Below are 15429 nucleotides of genomic sequence, written 5' to 3'. Positions count from 1 at the left end.
TGTGTGAGTTTAAGTCTCAGGTTCGGCAGCATGGGGATGTGAGAAAGCTTGCAGTAGTTTCTCATGGGCTGTGTGGTTCTTTCTAGGATTTTTACGAGTTCCTCCACCAGATATACTGGCCGTCATGTATAGCCTATCATGTGCTGAATTTTGAACTACATGTTAAGAAAGGTTACTGCGACTCTGTTTGAATAATAATGTAGGCTCTGTCAAAAAATTACTTTTAATTGATTCCTTTCAGTTGAGCCCCATTCTAATCAATAACTGTATTTGATTATACTGACCTTTAGCAAAGGCAAACTATGCATTACTTCTAAAGAACGCAACTAAGCAGTCCACATACTATTATATTTGCGCTAAATAATATGTTTCTTACACTTTACATGACACTGTAGACTGTTGTTCTATTTGTAAAGCACATAGTGACAAATATGTATTGTACATTTTGGAAGGATGCAGAGGAAATGATTTATACGGACAGTATGACGAACATGCATAAAAATCAATGCTAAATTTGCTACGGACAAAATCCCTCATACATCGGAATTGGTGATGCTTACTGATGAATAAAGGATATAGGGGACAGGTCTTGAGTGTTTCATGCAGATTCAAAAATATTATCTGGCAGTAGATTTTCCGACCTATATATACAATTTGGTAGAAAAAGCGGAGTAGTAATAATGTAGTCATTGTCATAATCATCGTCATTTGATGTGATTTCATTATAGCTGTAGCATCAGCGGGGGCAGTATCAGTATCAGTTGTTTTTATGACGGTGGAGGTTTTTGGATGTGAAGGAAGGAAGAAAAAGGGGAGAAGGAGGATTTCAACCCATACTGGTTGTATCTGATGGACAGACGGAGAGAAAGATAGGTACAGGTACTGGTCTTCTTGAGGTCAAATAAATAACTGAAAGGCATATATATTAACTTTGGAGTTTTGGAGTTTTGGTGTGACAATTTGACCCCTAATTCATTCTTTCCACTTTATCATATTTTCTGTACATTGTCTGCCTTTGATTCGCTTGAACAAACCACATGAAAGAGGTAGACGTATTATAAGAGAAACATAATTTAGTCGGATAAGGTAACTCATTCACGACTTAGCTCGTTGTTGTATGCATATGCCATTATCTGCTGTGTTTGTTTGGTTTGTTTATAGCAACTTGATTTTGCACAGGGAGCATATAAGAAATACATGGTGTAAACTAAAGAAGATTGGATTTTGAGGGATTTATATAAACTTTGTAAGTATCAGTCTTTTTGATATGATTATAAAATTACACAAATACACACTTATATTGTCTTTGTTTAGGGCAATTATCTATCTAGGCAACGTATTGTTGCAGGTATCGATCTAACTAAACTCATACACGTGTTTACAATTACAGTAAAACCTGTCTTGAGAGACCACTGCTATGAGAGACCGCCTGTCTTGAAAGACCAGGTTCTCCATGTACAGATTTAGAGATTATATAGTGTTATAACCTGTTATGAGAGACCACCTGTCATGAGAGACCATTATGTTTTGGCAGAAGGGGTGGTCTTTCAAGACAGGTTCCACTGTATAGGAATTTATATATAATCACTGTATAATGTGCTAGTGGAATTACAGTACTGTCACAGTAATTTATTTTATGGTAATGACACATGTGCATAACATGTTTGAGTTCAGAAAAACTTGAGTGTAGGACGGTGTCTGATAAGCACTATGGTGCATACATTTGTTGAAATGCAAATAATATTTTTGAAGACTTTGTGTTTTTTGAGCGGACAAGGAAAAACGGAGTAAGGGACCCCTCAAAAATACCAGTCTGACAATAAAGCCTCTAGGTGTTCGTACATTCAGCCACTTACACGTAAGTATGCTCTTTTCATCGTCCATAATCAAATACGTCCTATTTCTCAATGAAATAAGTTATGCACCAACATAGAGCGGGTCCTGTTCATAAACGAACCCTCTAGATATATTGACAAACCACACTAAGAACAACGGATGACAGACGCACGGCCATACCATGAACTTAGTTGACTTCTACCTGGTAAACTAAAACAAATGCGTTAATACTCTTTCTCGCTTTGTTTGCAAAGCAATAGTATATGGTGTTTATAAATGTATATGCACCATGCATTTATTTTGGATGTTGCTGGTTTGAAGTTTATTGCCACTTTATAGCACAAGATAAGTTATACATGGCGGCCTGTATCAAGGATTTTGGAAAAACCTCGATAAGGACTATCGAACCATGGAAAGTTACTGGCAGCTTTCTCACATATCCAAATTAGCCAGCCTGACACCTATGCGGTCAAACGTGAGATGGTGGTGATCTATAAAGATGGACGCTTTTGTCCACTCGTCAACTTGCGTCCCCAATAATTTTGGTATTCTATAATAGTAAATATTAATTTATGCCTAAGACATTTTTCTTTCACAGACAAGGTGATATCCCTTCCATAATTTTTAAATGTAATATTAGTTATTCCTTGCTATTGACTGGACGTTTGCTTTCTATTTTTTGCAGACCGGGCCTAACTAACATCGTCACTGTATTAGGTTGACAACTCACTTCACCTAAATCAATACGTTTGTATCGACATTCCATTGAAAGGACACGATGGCCACTGTAAGATCACAAGAACCTATTTGCAGAATAGTCAACGATAGGATTCTGAAACTAGAAACGGAAGGTATGTAATAGATTAGTCACATATAACAACCAGATGATTTTTTTTATAACACATCAATACGTATATCATATCATCAACGTTTCAATAATCCTAAATTTAGATAGCATAGTTCTGTCTGATTTGTTACTTAATGTCTAATGTAGGCAATTACATTTTTCAGCAAATTTCCATATACGGTGCGTGGGAGAACAATATCCGTTTACAACAGTGGTCCGACTGTACGATGGATATAAAATGATAATTAAACTCAGCAAAATGACAGTTAATATCTGATTATTGTTTGATACCATTTGAACTGACTTATACTTTGATTGCTAAAATGTGCCACACGTAGTTTAATACAATTTGAACTGTCTTATGTTATGACTGTTAAAATGTGTCACACGTAGTTTAATACATTTAACTGTCGTATATTATGAATGTTAAACTGTGCCACAAAGGCAGAATTCCATTTGCACAAGCAAAATCGGCAGGAAAACGATTATATTTGTGTTGAAATGTTGCTTTTAGCATCACCATAAATACAAAGTTAAAACCAAACCAGACAGGTATTCACTTTATTCAGTTCTCAATGACCGAATACAGTGTCGTAGTTCCATAGTGTAACTTTTCCATTCAATCATGCAATGCGAAAATGGGGTTTGTTGGTGTGACATGATATGCCATAGGTTTATTGGCTACTGTAACAGGTTTTCATGGTGTATATATATATATATATATATATATATATATAATGATTCACCCTAATTGTTAGACATAGATAGCATGATCCACCCTAATGGTTAGACACGGATTGCATCATCCAACCTAATAGTTAGATTCAGATAACTAGGTTCACGCTAATGGTTAGCCTGAATGAAGTAGCATTTAGAAGCAACCTTTTATTTCACCACAAGGTCCTTTATAACATCACACATTGAAATTAAACGGTGTGTACAAAAGAACAAAACAAACGAAGGTGTTTGCATGATAATAAAAACAAATATACTCACATGTTTTCCTAATCCTACCTGAGATGATACAATAGGGACAAAATTAATTTTAAAATTAAGTATAATTATCAAATTAACTGAGAAAATAATGAAGAATACCCAAAGGAGTTCTTGCGCCCTAAAAGGTCTGACGCCAGAGACCACTGCCCCTCCCCCACCCCCGCCGTTTGTACGCTGCTAGTGTTATGTGTTGTTTCCAAAAATGAGTGCACATTATTGTGCCCTGCTCAAAAAGACCATGTTGTCTGATATTTCTAAATGTGCTGTTATAAACTTTAGTGATAATTACAGTACGCGCTGTTTTAATTACCTTGTTATCTGATTGTTCCATAAATGAGTGAAAAGTATTGTGTGCCCCGCACAAATGATCGTGTTGTCTGGTGTTTCCAAATATGAGTGAAATTGTTTTGTGCCCTGATTAAAAGAATGTTGTCTAATGTTTTTAAAATACGTATTAAAAATTATTGTGTGCTCTCTTTTAAAGACAGTTTTGTTTTATGTTAATAAAAATAGTGAAAATTACTGTGTGCTCTGTTTTTTTTTTAAAATAAAAAACCCCTGATATTTCTAAATATGAGCGACAATTACTGTGTTCCCTGTTTAAAAGACCGTGTTGTCTGACGTTTCTAAATATGAACGATACTTACCGTGTCCAGTTTAAAAGATTGTTGTCTGTTGTTTCCAGTACTGAGTGAAAATTACATTGTGCCCTGTTTAAAAGACTGTTGTCTTATGTTCCCAGTACTGAGTGAAAATTACATTGTGCCCTGTTTAAAAGACTATGTTGTCTAATGTTTAATGTCTAATAAGGACTGTGCTGTCTGATTTTTTAAAATTGAGTGAAAATTATCGTGTGTCTGTTGTAAAAACCGTGTTGCTTGATGTTCAAGATACGTTGAATGCTGGTAAAATGATTGCTGTGTAAAATATCTTCTTTGAACATTGTACTTTTTAACATACTAAATAGGACAGTCACAATGACTTGATGCATTACAAAAAATGCAAAGATTTGTAATTTCTGTAATACAATCAAAGTATGGTAAGACATAATTTCTACAGATTTGTTCATATGAATTGGTCGTAAAATCCAAACCTAATTTAAAACGTGAATTTCGAAAAGCTCTCGTTCAACCGATTAAGAGTTTGGCTAACATATTTACGTTCTGCAATTGCACTTCGGAAAATTGCATTGTTATACATATGGTGTCCACGACATGTACTTTAAATCTGTGTATACTGTGTCCACGACATGTACTTTAAATCTGTGCATACAGTGTCCGTGACATGGACTTTAGAGCTGTGCATACAGTGTCTGTGACATGGACGCTATATAACTGTGTATACTGTGTCCGTGACATGGACGCTACATAACTGTGCATACAGTGTCCGTGACATGGACGCTATATAACTGTGTATACTGTGTCCGTGACATGGACGCTATATAACTGTGTATACTGTGTCCGTGACATGGACTTACATATCTGCATACGTTGTCCGTGACATGGACTTTAGAACTGTGTATACTGTGTCCGTGACATGGACGCTATATAACTGTGTATACTGTGTCCGTGACATGGACGCTATATAACTGTGCATACAGTGTCCGTGACATGGACGCTATATAACTGTGCATACAGTGTCTGTGACATGGACGCTATATAACTGTGTATACTGTGTCCGTGACATGGACGCTATATAACTGTGTATACTGTGTCCGTGACATGGACTTATATATCTGCATACGTTTTCCGTGACATGGACTTTAGAACTGTGTATACAGTGCAATTGACATGCGGCTTTAGATCTGTGCACACAGTGTCAGTGACAGGGCTTTTAGAACTGTGTAGGCAGTGTCAGTGACATGGAATTTATAACTGTGTATACAGTGTCAGTGACATTGGCTTTAGAACTGTGCATACAGTGCCAGTGACAGGGGCTTTAGTACTGTGTATACAGTGTCAGTGAAAAGGGCTTTACAACAGTGTATACAGTGTCAATGACATGAACTTTGCAAATGTGTTTACAGTGCCAATTATATAGGCTTTAGACCTGTGTATACATTATCAGTGATAGGGGCTTTAGAATTGTGTATACAGTGTCAGTGACAGGGGCTTTAGCACTTTGTGTACAGTGTCAAAGACAGGGCTTTTGAACATAGGCACTTGTCAGCCACATACCTCAATATGTCACACAATCCTCATCTGTTAACTTTACATCTCCCATTGCATTGCATGCAGGAATCAGTGCTTTGTAAAATATTCACGAATATTTATGAGTCTGTTTGTATGATTAATAGTTCCCCATACCATAATACACACTAGTTTATATTTCTTGTAAAACATTGTTGCATGTTTTTGCACAAAAGCTTTTGTTATATTGATTTAACAATAATGGTTATTAACTCTCTGATGCACAAATAATGATCCATATTTCCACCCCTCCAATCATGTGAATTGATTGTGTTAGGGCACGTGGATCCCGACTTTTCACACACTCACACGTTCGCGCTCGCGCACACACACACACGCACAAACACACACAGTAAATACCGTTTTTTAACTCTTAGATCAGAAGAAAGCTATCTGACATGTTCTAGGTTTTGTGGTATACAAAACATGTAAAATATAACGTAACTTAAAGACAGAAATGTTCAGCCACGTTGTGATGATTGTTCTCCCTAACATGAATTTATTAACATGGTCGAAAATATGTTTTTTGAGGTTTTGTACATAGTATCCCAAACTAGCACATGTTGGAAATTCACCCAGTGTATTTGTTAGTAACTACAAGCACTTTTCACATCGAGACGGCAGCTCGATGAAATATGGAACGGCAAAACGTACAGATTTTACTCAGTTATCTTGAACGTATTTTCAAAAGGAAGACCATATTGCCATTAATCAGTGGTATTTAAAGTTCAAAGCGGAAATGAGGGCATACAAGCAGTCACATGATCTACCTTATAAAAATCTTGGAACACTCTTAGTAAGCACCCCACTTTCTCTCAGACTCTTATGCACACAGTTAGAAATCATGTTTGTTATAATCTTCATGTTTTGTAAAACATTGCAAAATACCGTTTTTGTTTAAAATTGACAAGTCAACATGTTTATTCTTCTGAATATTGTTCTCTAACACAGCTAGACTTGACCAAACCCCCATCCCATCCAATCTTTTTAACACGGCTAGACTTGACCAACCTTTTATTCAATACAAACTTGTAGCCCAGCTAGACTTGACCAAACTATTATCTCATCCAGTCTTGTAACATAGCTAGACTTGACTAAACTCTTATCCCATCCAAAGTTGTAATACAGCTAGACTTGACCAAACTCTTATCCCATCCAATCTTGTAACACAGCAAGCCTTGACCAAACTCTTATATCATCCAATCTGGTAAAGCAGCTAGACTTGACCAAACTCTTATCCCACCCAATCTTGCAAGCAAATACACATTATAGCTAAATACTAAGATTGCTGTTTTTATGTTAAACTCGTGAAATATTAACATTATGTCTCCAAACAAAAAATCTGAATATATCACAATATAGTTTGTAATCATTAGTATAATGTATACGATTTGTATGCCATTTGTCTCATCATCATTATTGGCGACTCTGTCTCGAGAGACCATGCGAATAGCGTCCTTGGTTTGTTGTCTGTTTCTGCGGTGTTGGCATCGTCTGCTGTGGTTGTGCAGGCCTAAACATGAGTGACAGTCCCTAATGCAGTTGATGCAGACATACTGAGAAGTCTGGGTTACTGTGGTTGCTGGTACGTTCTTCTTTCTCTCACGTTTCTCTGCCGCCAACTGGCCTCTCCTCGCACCAGCGACTGATATGCCCTTGTTTACGTTCAGTCTCCAGGTGCCTCGGTGCCCGGCCAGCACTTCCCAGCCATCGGGTGAAATGTCGCATGCCTTCATGTCCCTCTTGCATACATCCTTGAAACGGAGTTAGGGGCGGTCGACTCTTCTCATGCCAGTTGCCAGCTATCCATATAGGATGTCCTTTGGCAGCCTTCCATCCTTCATGCGTCTGACGTGTCCCAGCCATCGGAGGTGGCGTTTGCTCAGCAGGGAGTACATGCTGGGGGTACTTGCACGCTGCAGGATCTCGTTGTGTGGAACACGGTCTTGCCGGCTGATTTTCAGGATGCGTTTTCGGCACCGTATATGGAATGAGTTGAACCGGCGCTCTTGCCTCATGTAGGTACTCCAGGTCTCACTTCCATATAGAAGGGTGCTGAGAATGCAGGCCTGGTAGACTTGGACCTTGGTGTGCTCTGTCAGCGCGCTGTTTTCCCACACCCTCTTCGATAGTCGTGCCATGATGTTGTTTGCCTTTCCAATCCTTCTGTCCAGCTCCATATCAAGAGAGAGAGAGAGAGTGTGTGTTGCTGATGGTTGATGCCAGGTAGGTAAATATGCAATGCAAAATGACAGTTATTATTTGCATCTAGGAACTAGTGTCTTTCTGTAAAATTATGAGTGGTCAATATCTGAAATATCGCTATGGTCAGGGGACATGGCATGGATTTATGGGTGTGTTTTTGTTTTATTTTTAAAAAATATGCGATTCAGAACTGCCACTGATATCGAAGGTAGATTCACAGCTTTTTAAAAAATGTTAAGTTCTCTTGGAACTCGAGTCTTTTCTTTGAAAAATTAGTAAATGGAATTTCGATTACATACCCACATTTCCACCACCTTCACTCTCCCTTAACTATTGTATGAATTTAGGTTACTATGACAAGCGACTGACTTAGAGACGAAGATCAATCACAATTCATCCGATGGTTTGTTTTCTTGGTATGTGCTGTTTATTATAATTATATAACACCAAATCGACCCAAACCAAGTATTTCGCAAAATCTGCTGATGGTTTTGTAAACAGAAAGTGTACTGACCTTTAGTTCGCTACATAATATCATTTTCTAGAGACTAACAAATATACTTAATATAATAAGAAGAATGAGAAGAAAATTGATTTACACGCACACTTTGATATTTAAAACAATGTAAACTATGAATCATGCCGTCTGTTCACAAGACATACCTGTAAACCCTTTCCAACTGCATAATACATACGGTTTCAGTTGATAGAAAAAGCTCTGTCCCTTCCCGAAACAAAAAAGAAAAGACAGGAAGGATAAGACTAACGGTAACAAGAACAAGGACAAGAACAAGAACATCTGCAAGAAAAACAACTGGAACTGTCGTTCACATCATCATCGTTGTGATGATGTTGCAGCATCATTAGGAAAATAAAAGAACTAACAATCATCCTACATGACTATGATAACAACGATGATTATAATAATAATAATTCGGTGGTAATGACCATATGTCTTGCCACTTGTTACGATTATGTTGATAAATAACTTGATGATAATGAAAATGTTGATGATGATACCAATTATTAAAAGGATCCTCAACCATTATTTCGATACTCACGTAAATCTAAAATTCAGTTTATTTGTTCAAGTTAAATTGTTCGATCCAGCCTATGTAAGTTACACCTGACAACTCCATGGCATTGACCTTCGAATGTACTGAGAATAACCGTCACAGTAGAGCAGTAATATGCCACTAGATAAAATCAAACCCTTTGATAAATGCAGTACACTCAGCTTAGATCGCGTTTGGTGCCTACCGTGACGACTTTTGCATAAAGTCAAGATTTTTCAAAATACGTTATTTGAATAATCCACGAATTCTTTTTTTTTTTTGCGGCGATGATACAAAGGTCTGAAGATATTATAAGGCAGAGCGCTCCCACGCTACTCCGTATCGATGATGGACGTAGAACACGATCAATTGTATTATATATTCTCTACATTTGTTTCTCAGTACTGAACTTTCCACTGTGTGACAATCAATACAAATCATATGTTAATCTAAAATACCTTCCAGGCTGACTTCACGGTGAAGTTCTTGTTAAAGGTTCTCCACTATTTTCTTGAAAGGCTGAACTGTAAACAAACCTGTATTTAATGGAACACAGATTTCACTTCCGGATCATCACCAAGACCTTATTACTCATTGTATTCTGTCCCCGAAATGCACACAGTGAACCACAGCATGAGCTCATATTATAAAGAATAAACAATTGCCTTTAAATTCATACCAATAATGCCTAAATCTACCTCTTGTATTACCACCAAAAATAATGCTCTAAAAATAGACTGGGACTACATTCGTGGGTACTGAACCGGAACTATTATTTGTGGCCTGATTCCTGGTGTTACAATGAAGAAGAAAGGTAGAATGGTCCCCTGTCGTACATTTGCATTATGTTGCGAATATAACGAAATCATGACCTTTCCTAATTCAAAACGGTCATGGACACATTAACAAATGTAGATAAAATGGAAGATGTGCAAATTATTTCGCATTTCCTATGTACTGACATATATCAAATAAATTTACTGGACAAAAATATTATAGAGATTTTAAATCTAATATTGCACCGTTCACTTTTTTAACTGTTTTAATTGGGGAATATGTTAAAAAAAGGCGTGCAGCTATGAAACATTCGATACACGAAATGGCGGTCGGGATGGAAATAAAATCGGTATTGTGAAAATTATCGAATGACAATAGCTTATTAACACATTGGAATTGCTACATTTAACCTGTTATGTATTGCAACACAAAATGTTTCACCTAATAATTTCCTTTTGTTTTATGCAACCACCCTCGCCAAATATGTAAACGAATGAACATATGTTGTGACTTTTAGGAAGAGACATGTTTTGAATTAGGAAAAGGTCATGTTCAAAATCGCGTGTCACAAGATCAAGAAAAGAAAAGAATAGATCCTTTACACAGTTTGATACTAATCCAAACTTGTTTTGATACAGCTCATTTATAAAAATGATACTGTAGTGTAAACATCCATAATTGTCTTTGCTAGGTTTAACTAACTGTACCCTGTTGGCCTATACCTACAGCATTGATCTGCTTTATGCAAAACAATTATAAAGTCATCAAAAAGTCGAATAAACTGAACTTCTGGAGGCCTGAGGTCAAAACAAAATATTTTTGTTTTCAGTTTCATAAACTGATCCCAATTTAAATGGGAGCTTTAAATAATCACAAAGGAGAAAAAGTAGGTCCAAAGGCTTAACTTATTTTTATTGATTTCTCAGAGTGTAAGCAGACATCAGACTACCTTAATGAGATACAGCAAGCATAAGAAGCTAGAAAAGTATGGCACATGAAATGTAAACGCTAGTGATGGTGCAGTTACAGTGTAACAGTGCTCTATTCAAACACATAGTTATATTCCCTGTGATTGGGGAAGCATACTACATTATAATAGTGCTCTATTAAAACCCAGTTATATTATCTGTGAAGGGGTGAATGAGTGGGTGCATGCTATAGTGTAACAGGACTCTATCCAAACACAGTCACAGTTATGTTCCCTGTGAAGGGGAAAGCATATTACAATGTAACATCACTCTGTTCAAACACCATCACAGGGGCACGACAGGTCAATCCATGTTTCATTTTAGGAAACATAGGCGATAGTGATGCTACAGTTGTATTCCCTAAATGAGCACTCTATATAAACCTTGGAAAATAACATGGGCATTACAAGTCAATGTAAGGTTAAGTAAATGTAAACAGGCTTTTGGTTATAATATAATGGCTTGAATTCTAATTCAACCTATATACTACAAATATGTCTGCTCAGTTTCAAGTCTATTTCAAGTGATTTTGGCTTAATCTTGATTGTAAGGTTTATTTAAAACAATTCCAAATCCCAAATGTTTACAAGTGTGTAAAAGATAAAAAAGTACCAAAATGACACGAAGGTCTAAATCAGGTTATTTCATCATAATAATAATATGCCTATGTAATTCCATTTGTCAGTCTCGGGTGATTTTTCTTAACGTTGCTTACATGGCATTTGTTAAACTGAGACAAAAGTAAACATAAATGTGTAAAAATAATTAAAAAAATAAGATCAGTTTCCCGAACAAAATTCAATCATCGATCCCACTCATGATATAGTAATAACCCGTCTGCTTATGAAGGCAGGTACATGAACCAAATCCAGTCTTTGAACCCACTGATGATATATAATTATCCAGTCTGGTTATGATGTCAGTTACCTTAACCAAATCAGTCTTTGAACCAACTCACAATATAAAAATATCCAGTCTGGTTTTAAGTTCAGTTACCAGAACCAAATGCAGTCTTTGAACCCACTCATGATATAGAAATAGCAAGTCTGGTTATGAGGTTAATTACCAGAACCAAATCCAGTCTTTGAACCCCCTCATGATATAGAAGTATCCAGTCTGGTTATAAGATCAGTTACCAGAACCAAATTCAGTCTTTGAAATCGCTCATGATATATAAATATCCAGTCTAGTTTTACCTGAGATAATACGTAACAGTTGTTGTAGTTACCTTGCTTATACGTTTTTGTGTGAGAGCCGGATAGTGTGGCAGTGAGAGTGATGAATGGAGAGCCCAAAATCAATTTATCTCTTTTCTTGGGTAAATACCTAAATATGAGTCCAATAATGCAATGGATTTAGTACATAATATAATGAAACATAAATATTTAAATTTTACATTTAACTTCTGTTTATGCTCTTGCTGTATTATTAACAACTGTGTTTATTTTCTGCTAGAGCAGGAGCGATACATACTGGATTAAGTCATTGTGAATTAAGTATGCAAACACAATTAAATGTGTCCCACCCCTCTTGAGAACAATGTTTTCGGACAAGAACTGGTGGAAAAAACTTCCTTTGCAAATAGCCAAAATTAAAGTATGTTTATTTTTTTCTTCATATAAAGAGTTTTTATGATTCCAAATAATTCTGAGTTTCCTGTCATTACTCTAAGTACAAAATGTAAACCCCACCTATAAAATGACCAATGAGTGTCCAAATCGCTTATGTTTTTGTTCTCTTCATGGTAAGTATGAATACAATTAATGTGACATATGTAAAAAAATTATTCATTCATGTTTGAATTATGTTTTATTGTCTGACCTGGCAATTAAAGAAGACGATCTCCACAAGTCGTAGTGGTAACCTGAGTTTTACTTATAAGACTGTTGTGCTACTGAGCTGATTTCAAGTGAAATTATGCATTCATTTCATGGAGAGAAAAAAACAAAAACAAAACAAGTATTGTCATAAAGTATACATACAATTCATCAATGTCAACTATCAAAATAGGAAAACTAATTATCCCTCTTCAATTATATTTACTTTTAACAAGCATGTTACAAATTTCCTGGAATGGGAAGGTAAATGTAATTATAGTATGTTAAACAAATTTCTTTGTCATAGACAAGGGGCAGTGGGGAAATATTTTATCAACTAATGCAATAATAACACATGAAAAACATGTTATGAAAGTAGCATGATCATATATTCAGATTAAAATTTGCACTGAAATTGTATTTAGCACGTGTTATCTGGAACTGTAAGATAGTTTTCAAACAGTATGGACTGGATATTGATTAAGGGAGGGCTTTAGAATGTGCTCTTCTTGTTTAAAATTTGTGGGAGCTTAGTCTTATGCAGTAGATAATATAACAAACACAGATCCCTAATTTTAATTCAATGAGATGTTGTTGTTGTGGGTTTAATGCCAGGAAAACTAAACTGGATAGCTGCTCTGGAACAAAAACCTAACAAATTCGCAGTAGAATGTTGGTAATGGTGTAAAAAGGCACCGTGTAACCACAGGTTGCTTCTGCGACTATCGAAACATAAAACATGTTTTGAAGATATTGCCACAGTTTGTACTCATCCTAGACAATAAATTGCTAAGGCATTTAATAAATCTACTTGCAAAAGTGTCCAATGGTTAAACAAATCTAACCCTAACAGTAAGGAAATCCAAAATTACTGACATAATATGCTATCTACTTTACACTGTTTGTCCAATATGAACATTCTATGCTAAATCTATACCTAAATAGAGACTTACAGGTTACTGCATTTGTATGGGAAAATATGAACGAGTTTTTCGAATGGAAATACTGCACGACCTTGGGAGTGCAGTATATCCATCCGACAAAACGAGTTACTATTTTCCCATACAAATGCAGTAACCTTTTTATTATATGCAATTTTTTAAAATTCTCCCTAATGCTTAATTATATTAACAAAATGCACTACACGAAACAAAGTAACCGACTGTATTCCACATTCCAAACTAAATACACAAGCGCATAGTCATCATTACACAACAACAACATTATTACTGCGCACGTAACTCGGCCCGGATAAATTTGAACTTAGTCACGCGCTCGACATAACTTTCGAAAGAAAATAGCGTGTCTAGTTAAAATTGAAATTTGGAGTCATATTGCGAATGAATGTGCATTGTAATAACTTTTCTATTTGATCTAGAATGAATAGATTTTAGTATTGTTTTCAATTCTAGGAAATTTCCTGATTATGGATTTGATTTGTACGTGACAATTCCACATGAAATACGTGGGATTCAACAAGTTAGGGAGAAGCGTGTTGACATCTGCAAATGTGTGTCTGTTTTTGTCATTGATTGTTTGAAATCATAATGTGCGGAAAAATACGAAGTCTTTCAATTGCAATTATCAAAAAGACTCTATGGAATTTAATGCTTATTTCATTTTGAGTGCAGTGAGAAGGATGTAATTGCACTTATCATCGAAATTACAGTACAATTTCGAAATGTGTAATCAAGATTGAGAATCTATGACATGGTTCATGAAATTCGGATTTGCAGAACTAAGAAAGTACATTTTGAGGAAATTCAGGATATAAAACTGTAATTATATATTTTGCCATTCTTATCACCAGCTAAAGAAGACAGTATATGACTTGTCACTTTTATGTCATTTGTAAGGACCCTTTCTTGCGTCTGTTGTATACTGTAGCTAGCCTAAATCCGAAACATGGTAGCAACGAGGAATGTGCCAAATCAGCTGGTATGTGGCAGTACACGAAACATCTGTGTTAGTTCATTCAGAAACAAATTTAAACAGCCACAACGTAAAGCGCCTCTTACGTGGGTGTACATGATTTGTTTACAAATCAAAAGTGCTGGCGTCTGCGTCCATTATTTACAATAGAAAGTAGTTTCATTATGCACGTGAATGTTATATATGTATTGGCGCGCGGGTTCAGTATCGGGTAATATTGCAAGATTCTGACAATGTAAATTAACGGGAGACAAAATGAGCATATAATAATATGGCTTACTTCTATTAAATCTTTATTTAGATAGAGTGGCTGTCTTACTTATGTTAAGTCTTTATCTACACAGAGTGCATGGCTTACTTCTATAAATCTTTTTATACATAGAGTGCATGGCTTACTTCTACTAAATCTGTATCTACATAGAGTGCGTGGCTTACTTCTAATAAATCTTTATCTACATAGAGTGCGTGGCTTGCATGGCTTACTTCTACTAAATCTGCATCTACCTTAAACAGATTGTATGGCTTCCTTGTACTAAATCTATATATACCGTAAATAAGGTGCATGACTTACTTCTGCTAAATCTTTATCTAAATAGACTTCATGGCCTACATAGCTTACTTCTACTAAATCTTAATATATAAGCAGAGACTATAGCTTATTTCTACTAAATCTATATCTACCATAAATAGATCGTATGGCTTACTTCTACTAACTCTTTATCTAAATAGAGAGTCTGACTTACTTATTCTTTGTCTATATCTACCGTAAATAGAGTTTATGGCTAATTGCTGCTAAATGTTTACCTA

At 35.9% G+C, this 15429-nt stretch overlaps 1 protein-coding gene across 1 annotated transcript in view; it reads left to right on the top strand.

The window, feature by feature from the left end:
• The window catches only part of LOC149784486 (uncharacterized), a 113537-nt gene that overhangs the window by 10954 nt on the left and 87154 nt on the right, over window positions 1-15429 (top strand). The window contains exons 3-4 of the mRNA XM_089932569.1: window positions 729-1858; window positions 2522-2687. Of these exons, the coding sequence (XP_089788695.1) occupies window positions 2615-2687 (73 nt within the window). The 5' untranslated portion in view covers window positions 729-1858; window positions 2522-2614. The remainder of the gene's footprint in view (window positions 1-728; window positions 1859-2521; window positions 2688-15429) is intronic.

The sequence above is a fragment of the Sinohyriopsis cumingii genome, chromosome 14 (genome assembly GCF_028554795.1).
Source record: "Sinohyriopsis cumingii isolate HCF-2022 chromosome 14, ASM2855479v2, whole genome shotgun sequence".
NCBI lineage: Eukaryota > Metazoa > Mollusca > Bivalvia > Unionida > Unionidae > Sinohyriopsis > Sinohyriopsis cumingii.
This window is presented reverse-complemented; position numbering and strand designations above follow the sequence as displayed.